Source organism: Poromitra crassiceps (assembly GCF_964638095.1).
Source record: "Poromitra crassiceps genome assembly, chromosome: 2".
Lineage (NCBI taxonomy): Eukaryota > Metazoa > Chordata > Actinopteri > Beryciformes > Melamphaidae > Poromitra > Poromitra crassiceps.
The window spans coordinates 80,748,997-80,767,844 of NC_139624.1; the positions used below are offsets into that span (position 1 = coordinate 80,748,997).

An 18,848-nucleotide genomic window follows, 5' to 3' on the forward strand; every position below is an offset into this window, starting at 1 on the left:
TCGCACCAATGGCAGCAGAAACCGTAATTTTGCTCCTTTTATAGCGTTGTGAAATGTCGGGTGCATGGCGGGTGCGGATCTATAAATAGTATGAAATAATTTACGCGGATTTATGGCGGGCGGATGGTTCATGCATACACGCGGATTAGGATGGCATAAAAGCTCATCCGCGCATCTCTAATGGACACCATTAGGCTCTCATAGCACATCCAGCTGATTGGCTTCCAGAGGGCTGTGCAGCACAGACAGTGGTGTAGATATAGGGGGACGGTTTAGAATGAAGAAGACTGGTTGAAGAATGAAGATAGTTGGCAAGATGTTAACCAGTGTCTCTGTGAAAGACTATAAAGCATGATTTTTCATAATAGTGATTGATACGTAGAACAGGGGAATGCAGTATACCGGATAAATGTGTACGGCCCAGATAACAGTGGTAGCACCAGACACCATGGCATCTCATCACCACACCAGCCAGTGGGCATCCATGTTTGGGCATGTCCAAGTTTGTCATGAAGAAGTTTTTGTGATGGCCACGAGATAGGATGAGCTGGTCCAGTGGCCCAGATGAGCTATTCCACCACCAAATTCGCGTAGCTAGAACTGCTTCTATAAATACTACAATACTACAAAATATGACAATAGTTCCAAATGTTTCCTGACAGACTGCAGTGTATGTCAATGCTTCCTGGCAATATTTCCAGCCAGTTTGACTCCAGTTTGTCTAATGTTTAGCGCAGCATCAAAGTTTCATTACAGGAAGTGGCCCACCAGCCAGATGACTTGGCATCCCATAAAGAGGTCCACACCATGCAGTGTAAGAACTCCTTCAGATAGAAAGCTCTCTCTGGGATCCAGGCTCAGCACATCACGGCCAGTACCAGCCTGTACTGTACCACGCCCACAGTTCTTTCCTCAACCCTGTTCCAGACCCAGTACCAACTCGAGTCCCATCCCCATTCTATCCTAGTTCCAGCCACATCTCTCTCCCCAAAACCATGGGCCGGCCCAAATGAAGAAACCATGTTTACACAGGATAAGTGTGCTGCACCACTTTCCTCACAGGCCGTGAGAATGTGCGTACCAGAACACATCCAAGATACAAGATGTTTATTCCCACTCGATGTACAAGTACACACGTGTGAAATTCTTGAGCTGTGTTGTGTTCCGTTACACATCGTCATCATCATCATTGCCTCACCATCAACATCGTCAGTAAACGTCGGTCATGCTTGTTATGCATCTTCTTGGTACATCAACATCAGAACATCCTCATCAATATTACAATGTCTCACAGACTCACACCATGCATGCATAGTACTGTACACAGTCTTCTGAGACCGACTAGTGTGATGTGGCAAAAAAGGATAATCTAAGTGTAAATTTGGGTGACATTTTATTTAGAGCTTTTTTTGGGCACACACAGATTACTACACCCAAATATACATAGATTACTACACCCAAATATACACTGATTACTACACCCAAATATACACAGAGTTGTATCCACCTTATTTCTAGCTGCCATGATGCCTGATGGGTGCTTCTTCCGCTTCCGGTGTAATAGACTGTTTTACAGTCTATGGTTTTAATTTGACAAAAAAAACATCTATGAGGATTTTACAGCAGAGCCATTCTGCTCTACAGCCGTGTCGTTCGGGTGCTGGGATAACGTAATGCATTGTGGGTAGTCGGCTACTGTGGCTAATGCTAGCGGCTAGCGTAATAGTTACTTTACATGGCAGTAAAACGCCACTGAATGACCAAATTGATTTAACTTTTAACCATTTCGAGTAACACTGTTTCCGTACGGACCCCCAGCGTTGGTTAGTTGTTTATAACGTGACTATATTTATAACTTTTATAAGGTCCTCCAGTTTCCGGTTTATAATTCGGGTCTGCAGCCGAGTATAACAAAGGAAATGGCAAGCTGCAAGTCACGTTAAACCGGACCTTGTACCCACAATTATCTTTTACAGTGGGGCATTCAAAAATAAGGTGGATACATTTGGCCCCAGATCTCCCCTCATCCTGAGCTCCAGCTCTCCCCTCAGCCACAGCTGAAGCCTCACATCCCACCTCCAGCCTCCATCCCGTCGCCAGGTCCATCCCCATGCAGAGTCCCAGGTCCAGCATGAGTACTCCAAGCGCGCCCCCTTCCCCCCACACACACACACACAGCTCCGGCCTCATCCCTAGTGTCAGTGCCAGCCTTAGTCCCGGCCCGGCTCTCTCCCCGGTCCCAACCATAGTCCCAAGCAGCCACAGCCTGGGCTTCCATGTGCGACTGACACATAAATAACCAAGCCTGTCCGCCACCCAGGCAAATTCAAATGCACCTGTCAGCGTGATGAAGCACCCGCCCGCAGGGAAGCATTGTTTACATTTTCACTCCACTCTTCACAAAAGTGAGATTCTAATTATTTTCCCACTGTAAATTAAAGCCAAGTGGGACAGAACTGCAAACGGAAAGGATCATGGCAGTGGCAGGAGAAAAGCCCGGCCCTCCTATATATATATATATATATATATATATATATATATATATATATATATATATATATATATATATATATATATATACATTGTGTGGAGGGTGGGAAAAGGCAGAAGGAAAGCGGGTGGGTGGCGGAGAGAGAGAGAGAGAGAGAGAGGGAAGGTCAGCAGCTTTTTGTCTTTAAGAGGGGAGAGAGAGAGGAGAGAGGCAGAGCATTCACACAGGCTGTATAGCAGCAAGTCTACTTGTGTTGTTGTGCTCATTACACACAGGGTCTGCAGATCTTCACCGGACTGGAATACATTATCCCCTCACATTTCATGCATAATAATGTGCCAAAAATGTGCTGTATTATTTGTCATACCAATGACGAGGGAGAGAGAGAGAGAGGTAGAGAGAAGAAGGGAAGGTGAAAGAGAGCGAGAGAGAGAGAGAAAGGCAGAGATTTAATTAGTCCATGGGAGCAATGCAAATGGCAGGTAAAATTAGACAGAGGAAGGCAGACCTGGGGATGAGAGTGTGCGTGAATGGTAATGATGGCTATCTAGTTTGGATCAATCACGGAGGGATCAGGGGGACTGACAGGCGCGCTCGTGCCCACGCCTTAGGCTCCTGTCCTGGACGGTCGCCAGCCCGTCTCAGCCTGCCTGCCCATGGAGGCCTGTGCTGTTCTCCTCCCTTCAGTCACACACACACACACACACACATATAGTATACATGTATGCATATGCTATATACTTATGCAGCACACATGCAAATGTTCAAATACATTAAGTTAGGTACACGCATACTCTTAGTTGGGAAAGCATCACATCTGACACCTGGAGATGAGTCACTCTGGGGCCTTGTTAGTTTGTGTTTATTAATCATTGATGCAACACCCCATACCCCCTCCCCCCACCTCCACCCCCGATGGCAGCGTTTTCAAAATGGTGGACTGGGAGGGCACATTAGTCGACTGTGGGTGACTTCTGATTTGCTCTCCAGGCCTGAGATTGGTTCATGTCTCGACACGTTGTTTTCATTATCCCGGGCATCAGTGGGAAATGGCAAAGGGGTTCTGCAAGGTCACAGGGTCATTTAAAGTTTGGGGTACTGCTTTGGTTATCAGCGGAGGCAGGGACGGGGCTGGATGGGGGTCACATTGGAAATGACCTTTCGTTTAATTATGGTCCAGCTCCAGACACTGTATTTACATGACATGTCACAAGACGGAGGGAAATGTCACACAGTGATATTTGTGACAGTCAAGGACGTGCTAGACAAATATATAAAATGCTCTATACCTCTCCCAGATATAGCTGGTACTAGAATAGTCTCTCACCCAGTGGAAAATTGCTATTTAATTCCCAGAAACGGTCTGCCCTCTTTTGAGCTGTTAGTTGCAAGTTTAAATCCTAATTTAGGTGTGAATATGGGTCACTTTTTAAATATAACACAAAAGAAGATCTGTTTTAGAATGTCGTCCATTTATCCTTTATCTTTGAGGCAGTGATGCCTATTCTCTGGCCTCAAACTATTAAAACAAAAGCATCATTATATCAGTGAGATATAGAATACTATTCCCAAATCCACCTCCTGACATATTTTCCATTTGTGCACACTTTAATGAAGATGATTGACACGTCAGGTACATTTTATTACAATTCACATAGGATAAAAAAAAAATCTCTCCACAGACACCTGTACTTAAGTATCTAAGCCCTGAATGCTTTTATTCTGTATTCATATGTGGATGTGATATGATACAGTGATATATAAACTCCCATCTCAGAGAGACAGACAGACTATTTGTGATCCATGGTGCTGTGTCTGTGCCATCCCCACTTCCTGTGTCCCCCCCCCTGCATTTGCGGTAATGTCTACAAATCCTGATATTTATGTCCCTGCTGGAAAACATGGTTTGCTGTTTATAGTCCCCCGCTAAAAGAAAGCAGGGCCGTCTCTCCTGATGCAAGTCAAGGGACTGATGCAGACTCTATCAGATTTCTAAATACAGACCCCGACAATAAATCCCGGGTTGATTGGCTTTGAATTGGGTTAGCTCACTTGAATGCTATCTGCTTAACCCACAGCTGGCCTGCCTGCTCCATGCAGGCATTGCACCTAAATCAGTCACTTAGCGCTATCAAATGGAACAATGGTGGAGTGGAGAGAGCACTCAGGCTATAGGGCTAGAAGCCAGGCTAGCACCGTAACGCAACACAACACAACAGACCAGAACAGAACAGAGCCATAATGCAACACAACAGACCAGAACAGAACAGAGCCATAATGCAACACAACAGACCAGAACAGAACAGAGCCATAATGCAACACAACAGACCAGAACAGAACAGAGCCATAACACAACACAACAGAACAGAGCCATAACACAACACAACAGAACAGAGCCATAACACAACACAACAGAACAGAGCCATAACACAACACAACAGACCAGAACAGACCAGAACAGGGCCTTTCCTTTTGTTGCGTCTCAGCAGTGATATGTGTCCTGAGAGCCATGTTGCATTGCATGAAATGGCGTCACCCAAACCCAACACACAAACACCTTTTCACGGCTTTGTCTTGCGTCGTCACATGGATTTCACATGCTAATTGGCGTGGGATGATGCTATGGCTAACATAGAAATTAAAAATAGATCCTGCAAGCGAAAATACAGACACATGCACAACACACAGGGGCATTTCAGCAGGTGTGTGTGTTTAACCAAAGTGACTTTGAGTATGGAGACTGAAGCCACAATTTCTATCAACCGCTGTGGTTCTTCAAACTCTGGAGAGGGGACCCAAAAGGGGTCACGGTCCGACTTCTTTCGGGTCCCCCGCATGACCAGAAGAGCAATATTTTTCCACTGAGCGTTGGTCGCAACTGGACAAACAAACACGCTGTTTTCTCTCTTTTCCATCATGACTGGAAATGTTTGAGAATCCTTTGCTGGTTCGCAAACATACTGAGACACTCATTGCAGGGAGAGAAGGCCTTTTCTCCGCACTGCTCGCTTGCGTTTCCTGGAGAAAGCAGCAAATCAACACATGTACACTATCCAAACACATTGATTGCTGCCTCGCAGAGGTGCTGATTACTTAAGGAATTCAGCTAATCAGCTTTCCCCAGTGTGAGCCGTAGTGTGAGCCGTGGCCGAGCTAGAGGCACAGCTCAGGCCATTCCACTAATGAGCGTCCGAGTTAGCGTTAAAGAGATGCATCCCCGCGTCCTCCCCTCCCCTCCCCTCCTCTCCCCTCCCATCCCCTCCCCTCCTTAAATGTTCTCGGCTGGCCTTCTTTTCTGTTCTGCACTCGTGACTCTTTGACATTTTGACAACGAGGTCCTTTCTACTCACGGGGCTGTCTGCTTTGCAGTTTAGGCAATGTCTCTAATTACAAGTGGGGTAATGGCTCACGCTGTTTTCTCGGCGAAGTGCCTAGAGTTGTGTTTGGCTCGCCATTTATAAGTGTGGGGTGACATCGATACGCCGCCAAATTAAGGCTCTCCTTCAGCATGACCCTGCCACTCACGGCCCGCTGAATGAGTTAGCTTTTTTTCCTCCCTCCTCTGTTTTTTTAGACGAATCATAATTACAGAGCCAATTAGGAGGTCACCTTGAGTTTTACAAACTCTGCTTGAAAAACTTCCTCCTCTTGGTGACTGTGAGACTGTGTGTGTGTGTGCGTGTGTGTGTGTACGTATGTGTGTTGTTTACAAGTGTATATACTGTAGTACTGTACATAGTTTGTGTAGGCGTTATGTTGAACCAAAGCCTTGTGCCTCATATTTTAATGAGGTTTCCTTGCCTAACAGGGAATAGAGTAGAAACTATGTGGGCCTGCCTTTGCCTGGCTAAATTAGGATTGTATTTAGGAAGGAATGGATAATATATAAGCCTTCATTTTGCTCTGTGTGTGTGTGTGTGTGTGTGTGTGTGTGTGTGTGTTGGGGGGGGGGGGGGGGGTGTTACTATTCTGTCTATTCAGTTCATCAGATGCAGAGGCTGATCTACCCTGATGCATGTGATCAGTGGACATCCAAGCCTTTAGAGGCAGACACCATGAGAGAGAGAGAGAGAGAGAGAGAGAGAAAGAGAGAGAGAGAGAGAGAGAGAAAGAGAGAGAGAGAGAGAGAGAGAGGGCTTCCATGATCTTCACACATGGATGACTTGGAGTTACATGACCTATATAACATGTTACACGCTCTGCTTGCTCCCTGTGTCTCGCCCTAATAGAGCAGGGCAGTGCATTACAGGTGCAGGGTGCAACCTCCCCCCAAAGAGGCATAAACAACCCTGCCACCAGGATCATGTGTACGCATGATCACAAACACAACCTGCTTTGTTTACCTGCTGTCGCCGAAGCCCCATAGGACTCGCACACTACGAGGGATTAGCATGCTTATGTACTCCAGTGGTGCTCCAATGAAAATGAACAGCGTGATGCTTGAGATAGATGAGAGGCGTAATGGGGCACAGTTCAGCATGTTGCACAATTGGCAGGACAGATTCTTAGCTGTGGGCGAGAGGCATCATCAATGCATGGTGCACCAGTACTCAACAGCAGTTAGCTTCAAGTGAGAATCCGGAAGATGTTCATGTAAGTAAATGTCTGTAAAGTCACTATATACAGTATCTCCAACTGTAACACAATGGTGATTGAGCCATAGAGACACTGCATGAAATAGGCCACGCCCATCACGGGGAAAAAGCTCCGTTCATTTCCACACATCAGCGTCATTTTCCTTGAATTAAACATAGCTAAAAGCTGTTGTGTGGTGGGCTGCGCAGACAACAAATGTAAAAAATCGACAGTTAAAGTTTTTTTGTACTCCCAAGGAAAACAAGGAAGCCATTGAGAATTGGCAAGAAGAAAGATGTGGATGTTGCTGTCAATGAAGTAAGTTGGAGTGTTCATCTTCCGTATATACGATCTTTTTGTGCAACACCCGGCCATGCACGCGACATAGGAGGACGCCAGGATTGGACGGGAGTTTGTGCGCCCCGTTTTGGGCGTGGTTTCTGAATGATGACGCGCTCCGCAGTGTCTCTATATGGCTCATTGATGAAAGCCCTTGCATCTCTCTGTATTATAAAATTTATGAACTTGTGTCTGTGGCGACACTTTCCCCGCCCCCCCAAACTAAAAAAACAACAACAAAAAGATATCACAAGCAGCGCACAGTTCATGACGTGTTTCGTTTCCCATCACCCAGCACCCGCCAGAGAGAGTAGGCGGAGTAGGAACAAGTTGCTGTTGTTTCCGCGTTATTATGATCCCACTGGAGATTTGGGCAGAACACACCCTGTGCCCGCCTATGCAGCAGTCAAGCCCCAGGAGCGAGCCTTTTGTTCACTTTTGACAGCTCAAATCTCCCCCACACACACACACTCTGCGCCCAGCCGCCCATGTGTCATAGTGATCTCCAGTGGGATCCATACAGTAATAACGCACCACCTTTTCTTCTTTTGAGTCGTGTGGCGGTTGGCATCCAAGTGTTGCATTACTGCCCCCACTGGCCAACTTGAATGCATTAAGGAGAAGGGAAGAAAAACTTCACATCACATATCTGCAATTACTGCTCATGGCCATAGGTGTTGTCAGGGACAAGAAAACTGAAATCTTCCAGATTATAACTTTAAGGAAAATGCTACTATGAATATTTTGCATGACTACAATTGTGTTGTGGTGCTCGAGTCACCTGACCCGGTCGTAACACCTTCAATTATGCGAATTTGGAGGATACTCATGGGTAGCTACTGTATGAGAGGTGAGGTAACAGGTAGGGATGGGGGGGGGGAATCAATACAGCATAGTATCGGGATATTTTGTGCGTAATATATCGTATCGTGGGGCATCTGGTGATTCCCATCCCTAGTAACAGGTGCCCCAGAATCTCCGCAATGGAGTGCCAATCCTGGGTGCATTTGTGGCTGAGATATATACTTGGTTTGACTATCGTACTTATTGCAAGTTACTTTTGACAAAATCGTGTGTGTGTGTGTGTGTGTGTGTGTGTGTGTGTGTGTGTGTGTGTGTGTGTGTGTGTGTGTGTGTGTGTGTGTGTGTGTGATTTACCAGCCCATATCCATCACATACCTCACACCCATCTATGTACCTGCAGTTGTCTGGAGCTATAAGGTTTCCTCGGTGGGCTAAAGTCCTGCAAGACTGTCTCATTGACTCTATTCACCTTATGCAGAAGAGACAGTCTGGCTTGAGAGACTAACAGGAAGTGTAAACACAATCGGAAGTTCTGATTGTGTTTACACTTCCTGTGACTCATCAACCTAGTCTGACTCATACAGTATACGTGAGTCAAACTAGGTTTGACCAGGTGAGTCAGACTAGTTTGAGCAGGTAAAACAGCCGGTGTTTTGAACAGGGAGTCGTGACACAATGGGCCAAGTGGGCGGGGCTACATAAGGTGAATAGTCAGGCACAACCAAATACAAAGCCACGCCAATGCAGTCTGACCTTCGACCACTCACAGCCCAGGTCATAGTGGCCTTTGGCTTCATCCACAGCATACCTCCCACCTTAATTGAACCGAGGCTGCCTAACCAAAAGAGTTATGACGTCTCAATATTTGAGAGCTCCATATTTCCCAACGCTTCTTGACAGTTACTATGCAAGAATACGCCAGAAATATTTCTATTTGTCCCCGAAAGTCACTTGTAGCAGTTCCAGCGTCCTCAGATGTGCAACATTGTTGAACTCCATGCATGTAAGGATGACAGTAAATGACAGAGGATTTTCTGTCAGGCGTTGAGTTGAGTTGAGATCATTCTCAGGTCACACACAGAGGAAGGTAATTACATTGCAGTGAGTAGTTGCCCAGGTATGCGTCACTAAACTTTCTCTCTGCATATCTCCCCCTCCTTCCTTGTCTCCTTTATAACTACAGCTTTCTCTCTGTCTCTCTCTTCTTATGTGGCTTTAGATGCCACCGACTGCTCCAACAGGTTACTTATCGTGTCTAATTGTGTGTGTGTGTGTGTGTGTGTGTGTGTGTGTATTCAAGTCACTACTCTCACACAGTATGTGTATGTCTTCCTGCCTTTCCCCTCTATCCCTCTCTTCCTTCCCTCCATCATCCAACCACCCACCCACCCTCCCCCCTACGTCAATCTCTCCCTCCCTCCCTGTATGTGCCTCACTAGGTGGCAGTGTACGATCTCTCCCTCCCTCCCTGTATGTGCCTCACTAGGTGGCAGTGTACGATCTCTCCCTCCCTCCCTGTATGTGCCTCACTAGGTGGCAGTGTACTGACCTCCCTCCCTGTATGTGCCTCACTAGGTGGCAGTGTACGATCTCTCCCTCCCTCCCTGTATGTGCCTCACTAGGTGGCAGTGTACGATCTCTCCCTCCCTCCCTGTATGTGCCTCACTAGGTGGCAGTGTACGATCTCTCCCTCCCTCCCTGTATGTGCCTCACTAGGTGGCAGTGTACGATCTCTCCCTCCCTCCCTGTATGTGCCTCACTAGGCAGTGTACGATCTCTCCCTCCCTCCCTGTATGTGCCTCACTAGGTGGCAGTGTACGATCTCTCCCTCCCTCCCTGTATGTGCCTCACTAGGCAGTGTACGATCTCTCCCTCCCTCCCTGTATGTGCCTCACTAGGTGGCAGTGTACTGACCTCCCTCCCTGTATGTGCCTCACTAGGTGGCAGTGTACTGACCTCCCTCCCTGTATGTGCCTCACTAGGTGGCAGTGTACTGACCTCCCTCCCTGTATGTGCCTCACTAGGTGGCAGTGTACTGACCTCCCTCCCTGTATGTGCCTCACTAGGTGGCAGTGTACGACTACATCTGGACAGAGGAGGACCCCTTGGCAGGCTCTGCACCCCCCAATGCCGCCCCCCCCAGAGAGGGTGCACCCCCACGAGGAGCGGCGGGCGAGACCAGCACCCATGTGTCAGTCTACACGCTCTACCTGAGCAGGCTCCGGCAACGATACAGGCACTTCCTTCGACAACCGGATGGCACTATCATAGAGGTAGGATATCACTATAATATGTCCATAACATATTCCATAATGTGAATATAACATATCATTTAACAGGGGTTGGAGGTTCAGACACCCCTCCTACCCTCTGTGACTCACAGAGGGTAGGAGGGGTGAGAGGAGAGCAGAAACATGGATGCAGGCGTGTAAGCAGGTCCTTATTAAGATTCAGTACAAACAACAGACAAAAGTACAGCTCTGTGGTTATGGTTAGATTCAGTACAAACAACAGACAACAGTACAGCTCTGTGGTTAGGGTTAGAGTAAACAACAGACAACAGTACATCTCTGTGGTTAGGGTTAGATTCAGTAGAAACAACAGACAACAGTACATCTCTGTGGTTAGGGTTAGATTCAGTAGAAACAACAGACAACAGTACAGCTCTGCACTTAAGGTTAGATTCAGTACAAACAACAGACAACAGTACAGCTCTGTGGTTATGGTTAGATTCAGTACAAAGAACAGACAACAGTACAGCTCTGTGGTTAGGGTTAGAGTAAACAACAGACAACAGTACATCTCTGTGGTTAGGGTTAGATTCAGTAGAAACAACAGACAACAGTACATCTCTGTGGTTAGGGTTAGATTCAGTAGAAACAACAGACAACAGATCTCTGTGGTTAGGGTTAGATTCAGTACAAACAACAGACAACAGTACAGCTCTGTGGTTAGGGTTAGAGTAAACAACAGACAACAGTACAGCTCTGTGGTTAGGGTTAGAGTAACCATGGAGGAGAGGAGTAACCCTGACTTATTTTCAAAGCCTGCGTGTGTTCACTTCCACCCATCTGCTTATTTCAGCAAGGAGGAAACAGGTCTGACTTTCGTACTGATTTTTAAAAAAACGAAAGCATTTGCTCTGAGGATTAAGAATTAGTTCAACAAACCCGTCGTGGACAACTCAAATCACCTTCCCCTTGACCTTGGGATCTCCCTGAATGTATATTATAACAACCTTCTTTTTCCTTTTTTTTAATCAACAAACATTTACAATGCAAATTTCGACAGACACCTCATCCCATTTGAATACTGCATCATTCATCATCATCATTGGCTACATTGTGATTAGTTTCCATTTGTAACGTCTCAATACTCATATATCCTCCCACCCCCTCCAAGACAGACAGGCAGGCCACAAACACACTGATGCACAGACTGTCGCCTAATTAAATGTAGCGCAAATATGAAGTTTGGCTTTTGTCACAACTGCTACAGTAGCACATGCATTCACTCCTTTACCCAATCACTCTCTCTGTCCCCTAAGAGCAACCTGGATCATCCCCACAACACATTCATATGTTCACGTCTGGATGTCAGAAGGAAGAAGGGGTAGGCGGGATTTATTTGTGCTAACGGTTAGCTTTGAGGCTCTGTTGCGTTCTAATGGTTCTCCGTCATCATTTGAGTGATGGCGAGCCTATGTGTGTGTGTGTGTGTGTGTGTGTGTGTGTGTGTGTGTGTGTGTGTGTGTGTGTGTGTAAACACACCACATGACTATCTATTATTTGTATTGCTGTGTGTGTGTGTGTGTGTGTGGCCTCTGGACCTGTGCATGGCAGATGAGACACATCTCATCACAACGGAACACTAGTGCCCATACACACACATAGACACACACACACACACACACACACACACACACACACACACACACACACACACACACACACACACACACACACACACACACACACACACACACACACACACACACACACGGATGTCAGAAGTCTTCAGTTCCTCCAAAAAAATCGAATTCACTCATGGCACACTCAAAAACATGAACACGTACAGTATGTACACGCAATGGCCACCCAAACCATAAACATGAACACACACACATGCAGGTGCAGACTGCAGACACACATTTACTCACTCATGGACACAAACACGCACACGCACGCGCACACACACACACACACACACACACACACACACACACACACACACACACACACACACACACACACACACGCACACGCACACAGTCGTAGCTTAATCAGAATAATGAAATCCGTTCTTGGCATTTCTGCTGTGAGAAATAATTTCTCCCCTCCCAACCCTCCGCTCTTTGAACTGTGAAGACAGTTTCACCACGGCCACCTCACAGTGACAGAATGGAGAGCACTGTCCTTGGATGACACACACACATGCACGTGCACACACACCACCTTCTCTCTTTCTCTCTATCTCTCTCACACACTCTCTCTCTACCTCTTTCTCCCTCTTTCTCTCTCTCACGCACACACACACACACACACACACACACACACGGTGTCCCTTGGGTGTCCCTGTCTGTTCCTGGCAGCTTACAGTAGCAGGCAGGAACCTACAGTAGCGAGAGATGCCGATGGCGTCCTCCTTCACCCGCTGGTAGTGGGGAGCGATAACACCGACGCACAGCCTCGCCGAGAGAGCGCCGCGCCTTTTCCCCTTCCCCTCGCAGCGCGGACCCCCACTTTACATATTCAAAACTAATCCTCCCCTGAATATATAGACTGGTTTTATGTATAGAGCGAGATCCAGGAATCACCATAGGGCATCCCCGGCACTCGGAAGAACACTTGAGCTGATTTTATTAGTGCTTTATGTAATTCTGCCGGCGATATACACACACTGCGGGGTGCTGTGTACAAACTGGCCCGCAGATGTAAGGTGACAGCTCCTCGGAGAGAAATAACAGCCCGCACAGGCAATCCCACAAAGAATAAATACAAAATGAAAGAATCAAATAGAAAATGGCTCTACTATTCAATTGTAAGAGATTCAGTGACCAAAGTAGTGCATATACAGCAGGTGCTCTCCCTGCTTAGATTTATGGCATTTTAAAGCTATTTTTATGGCTTTTCCTGTATAGGCTTATTACTTTATTCACTTAACTGAATAATAGCATGGTTTATGGTGATGTGGTTACATCACTATGTTAGCAGGCTAAGCATTATGCATTAGGGATATTGTCTAGGCAATAAAGACTAATATAATTTGTTATTCTTTCAGTGAAATATCCCTGTGTATATTCACCGACTTCAAGTCAATTGTATTTATTACAATGCTTCCACATATCCCAAAAATAATCTTTACTCTATTTTTTCATGTCATTTAATCTACATTTTGTACAACATCTAAACCGATGTGATAGTTGTATTCTTTCTAGAGTCTGTTTTCTAATCCAGATCGTTAGTGTGGATGACACTTGAAATAGGAGAATGACAGTAACGACAGTATTCATTTGACTTCATTTGACTACATTTCTCTGTTAGTCAGTTTAAATGGCTAATCCTGCTACTTAAGTAGTCACATTGTTTACTGAGGAAATATTGACGGATGGCTCATTTCCTCTAAAGAGGCAGGCAGTGTCCTGGACACCCATGCCCCGGAGGACCTACTCCTCCCTTAGACTAACATGACCACAGCTCCAGGGGCTAGTAGCTTTGCATAATACCCACAAATTTACACCCAAAATTAGTCTAAACGAACAGCTCAGAAAGCAAGCGCTGGAAGTGCTGCCCTGAGCTATAGACAGTGTTTGGAAGGAATAAAACCGTGAGGTGTGTCCTGTTTGATTTGTTGGAGAATGTGAGACTGTGGGAAGCTGCTTGAGTGACTGAATAAAAGTCTCATGCGAATTCTGAATATTCATGTTTTTCTGTTGTTTTCTTCAGATATTATTGAAGCAGGTACTGTATGTTGACTAGAAGCTCAGCCCTCAGTTGCGTTAAAGAGGCAGCAAAGGAATGCAACGAGTGAATTTGAAGTTGTGGGTGTGTAGTAAAATATCATGATAATGAAGTCTTTATTGACTGGCATATTGAATTCTACATAAAGAAATTTCATATTAACGATCATGTGCTATCATTCAGTCTGTTGCCTCAGGCAGGCTGCTGTAATACTGACCATATAGGAGGAATGTTCCAGCTGAACAACAATACAAAAAAGTTAATGCAACGTTCCCATCAGTGTGCTCCAATAAAAGCCATTAAAGGTAAAGTGAGGTGTAGCTCTTCAAACGCTCAGTACCTATAAACAGATGTTCCCCAGCTGCCAACTCGCTAAATGCGCTGATGACAACAACTGCTGGGGCCGGAATGATGCAGGGAAATGCATCTATATAACCTAGGACCTTCAGAGAAGGCCTCATAACCACTCTGTCTGAAGAAACAAGATGGCTGATGCAGAAATTAATGCAGGCAAAGTCATTATCTTCCCTCCTAAAACCACAGTGGGTTTATGTCCCCCCGTGCCGTTTTTTCTCCCGGGCTAGCATTTAAGTGTGGATGGATTTATAAAAAGATAGGACAAGCCAACTGTGCTCCTTTCCTCTCCTTTCCTCCATATGGGAGGCATCTCGCTCGTCTCCTTTCCTCCATATGGGAGGCATCTCGCTCGTCTCCTTTCCTCCATATGGGAGACAGCAGCATGTGCAAGAACTGGCTCCACTTCTGTAAAACTAACATTAAAGATGCACAAGTAAAGCTCTGCCAGCTTGAATATTACCTCTCTGCAAATTATTTATGGCTCGGAAAAAACGCTGATGATAAGCATCTCGAGCGCCTTGTATAAATAAAAACACTTTTTCTGTGCAATTTCAACTCTCCTCCGCACCCGCGTCTTTTTAAATGAGACTATTTCTAGAAAAGAAGGAATCTGAGGTTCTCTCACAAGTAATGTTTTAGTTGTCTTTGATTCCATGACATGTATCTTAACCTGAGCAGGAATGACTGTGTTGTTTTATGCATGGTTTATATCATTAGGAGAGGATGTTAACCATGTGCTTTGTTAATAGTGTGACAGCGACGGTGACGATGATGATGATGATGGTAGTCAGAGACAGAGAGTAAGAGAAATAGGGGAAACAACACAGAGCATTGCATTTCATATAACGGACGCCTCATGGACATGATATGCCATCAAATCTCTCATTAACAAGAAGCCTTTGTGCCGGTTCTCTCCATGACTCAGCCCGTGCGTCCGACTCGCACATCGCGATGACTCGTCGTCGTCGTCAGACCAATATTGACCTAATTTAGCGTGCAGAGAATATGAAGGAAGTTAACCTTTCCAAAAACACCTCGCAGCAACATTAATTGACAAACCGCATCAATTCTCCCTCCTACCCCTCTTTTGTAATTACTCTGCCCGCACGTTTGATTGCCGCTGCGGAGCTGAGGACCCACGCTTCATTTGCCGTGAGGTCACCGGCAGCCCTCAGAAATATGAATATGATTTATACAGGAAGTGAGTGTGTCTCTGTGTGTGTGTGTGTGTGTGTGTGTGTGTGTATGTGTGTGTCTGTGTGTGTGTGCGCTGTCTCGTCTCTGTGTTTTGTGTGGGGCTAGAAGAGACAGAGAGAGAGAGAGAGAGAGAGAGAGGAGAATGTCCTTGGCTATGTATGTTACATGAGGAGATTAATGCCTCCCTGGCAGCCATATCTGCTGAGCGGGAGGACTTCTCCAAAGTACACCGCATGTAATTATCCGGCGAGTTGATACTAGTTTCAGATAAAGAAGCACTCTGTGGCACATTTTTCAAGTTTGCTCAAGTGCTGCTCTGCTCTATCTGTGTCATTTTGCCGCGTGCAACTTTACAGAAAGTGCCAGCCTACATTTTTGACATGAGTGCTTGACGGTGCTATTATGATAATATATAGCGCTGAAGCCACGTGGAAAGAATCCACTCGTCATTTTGATTGAACCCATGCCTTGTATCCGTTTGTTTTGTGTTGTATGTTACACAATTTCTTTTCTTTTAATTTCGCAAATTATGTTTATGACATTACTGTAAAAAAATGAATATATTTACAACTCTCAACATCTGTAGGGCTTATCATGTTGTTATGCCTTAAAAACAGTAAGGTAAGTTGTATTTGATACTACTGTACATACATAAGTAGGCCAACCTAGAATTGCGAGAAGTGTTTCCCATCTGGGACTAGAGGTAGTGTTATCATACAAAGTCTCCATTTGTGCTTTTCCTCCAAGTTCGCCTGTACGCACGAGGACAGAGGTAGACAATCTGCATGACAACACTACCTCACAGGCCCCCCGAGGAAAATAGCAGTTCTCCTGCCAATCTCAGCCATTGTCATCCAAGTTCAACTTGTACCTAGAGATGCTTGATACAAGTGGCCCCAGGTTCTCAAAAAGTACGCTGAAACGGTTGGGTTTGCTATTATTGTACTGTTCATTTGAGGTTAAGCTTTTGTTCAGGTTTGCTTATTGACAATAGTGTGTGTATGGGGCTTTTTGCTGAAGGTGATCGGTGACATGGAGGCAGCAGATAACATGACCAGCATGATAGCCTGCCCGGGTCAGTGCTCTGCCAGACAGAAGCAGGAAGAGGAGGGCACAAGCTCTACCCAGCAGCTACGAAAGAGGAAGAAGACATTTTGGCGTGAGTGATGTTCCTAGAATGAAACTGAATTGACATGGCGGTTCCTGGTAAAACAAAGCGACATATTTACCCAAAACTGTATCTTTTTTGCATCCTGCACCCATGTTCCATACAAACACACTTATCACACCCATCACGTCAAGCAAGCCACTGTTTTTCAATTACTTGTGACCCTCTTACCTGTGTAAACCTTTTTAACTGTTGTTTGTCTAACAGTATTTACACAGTTTTATTGGCTGCTTCGTCCCCTCAGGGTCCCATCGCGCTCGTGTTGAGCCAGTAGGAGGGAGTGGGTGTGGCTTCAGCTTTGCACTGCAGGACCTCAGCCAATGACATCAAAGCAAAGGCAGGGGAGAGTTGGACTCTGAGGAGATGTAAGTCCTCTTATCAACTGCCTTCTTTGACTGAAGATCTATGGACTACAGTACAGTTGTTACATGTCTTCAATCGTTTGTCATATTACAATTGGATTACAGTTCCTTTCCTGCCTGGTTAGAAAGTCAGCCATAAATCGTTCCATCAAGAGCCTACAGTACTGACAGTAATTACCCCCCCCCCCCCCCCTCCCCCCGGAATAAAAAAATATGGTTGCACAAGTGTATATATACTATACAATATGTGTATATAATAAGTGGATTAAACTATTCAAGTGCTGAGGACTTCAAAAAAAGGAAAAATATATATGCATGTATTTCAAACATATTTCAGCTATTTACAGTATCATTGATAAACGTAATTATCATCTGTATACCATTTAATCAAACAGAAACTGATAAGTAAACTCACAAATATCGACTTTATACAATACAAATGTAGATTTATGTTGGTTACAGTGAGCAAAAGGTCCTTATATCTGTTGACTCATCAGAGCAATAGGAGTTTTGCAGAAGTAGTGCTGCGTAGTCTTTCTTCCCCAGACTTGCTACAGTAGTGCCAGTAAACATAAATAGCGTGTATGTGAATTGATAAGCCATTTGTAACCCAATAAACAATGTTCAGCAACAGTTGTAATGAATGTGGGCCGTTAGGTGTTGAGTGCCGCCCCACCATCATGAAAAATGAAGATTCTAAAAGTCACTAATCAGAACACGAGTGATAAAATATCAATATTGGGCCCACATTAAGCAGGATAATATTCAGGCCAGCTTGATTTGTATTGAATATGTGTCTGCTGGCCGGTGCTCAGTGTAATGAAGTGGCCCACAAATCAGGCCATAATGGCCGCCTACTTACACATATTGCTTAATTAAAGGTTGTGAGCTTATTAGCATGTGTCTCTGGCACCGGGTGCAGGGAGATGGGGAATCTGGGCTGATGTCGTTGAGGGCCAGGCTGTAAAGGTTTTATAGATAGCTAACCTATCATACTAAACCCATAGCCCCCTAAAATCGGATCTTAATAACCTGTCATTTTCATTGATGATGATTCTCCTTTATGGCGGCCATTACGGATCAAGTTCTGGGTCTTGTGCGATGGCGGCAGCGGCCATTTGTGCTCGTCATTATCTGAATCCCACCTTACTTTGGCCTTGAAGTTGCTCCTCACCTCCATGTATAAACCATCACAGCCATGGCCCAGGGGCAGGGTGCACGCTGCACACACACACACACACACACACACACACCACCCCACACACACACACACACACACACACACACACACACACCACCCCACACACACACACACACACACACACACACACACACACACCACCCCACACACACACACACACACACACACACACACACACACACACACACACACACACAGAGGCAGGCACCTCCCTGTTAGTTGGCATTTCTAGAAATATCATTTGAATCTTGAAATATTGTAAATTGTACTGGGAATTAATTGATTGTTTATTTCCGCTGTAAGCAAACACTGTCCAGCTAATGCGGTTTGGAGCGGGGGGTTATTTGGGCAGGATGTGTCAGACTCTTGTATTGTATCCTGTCCTGCTGTCTGT

At 45.5% G+C, this 18,848-nt stretch overlaps 1 protein-coding gene across 1 annotated transcript in view; it reads left to right on the forward strand.

The window, feature by feature from the left end:
• ofcc1 (orofacial cleft 1 candidate 1) overlaps window positions 1-17,215 on the forward strand; it is a gene marked incomplete at both ends in the record, with an annotated part of 195,334 nt that extends 178,119 nt beyond the window's left edge. Inside the window, 2 exons of the mRNA XM_083663163.1 lie at window positions 10,276-10,482; window positions 17,099-17,215. Of these exons, the coding sequence (XP_083519289.1) occupies window positions 10,276-10,482; window positions 17,099-17,215 (324 nt within the window). The remainder of the gene's footprint in view (window positions 1-10,275; window positions 10,483-17,098) is intronic.
• Between the last annotated feature and the right edge of the window lie 1,633 nt (window positions 17,216-18,848).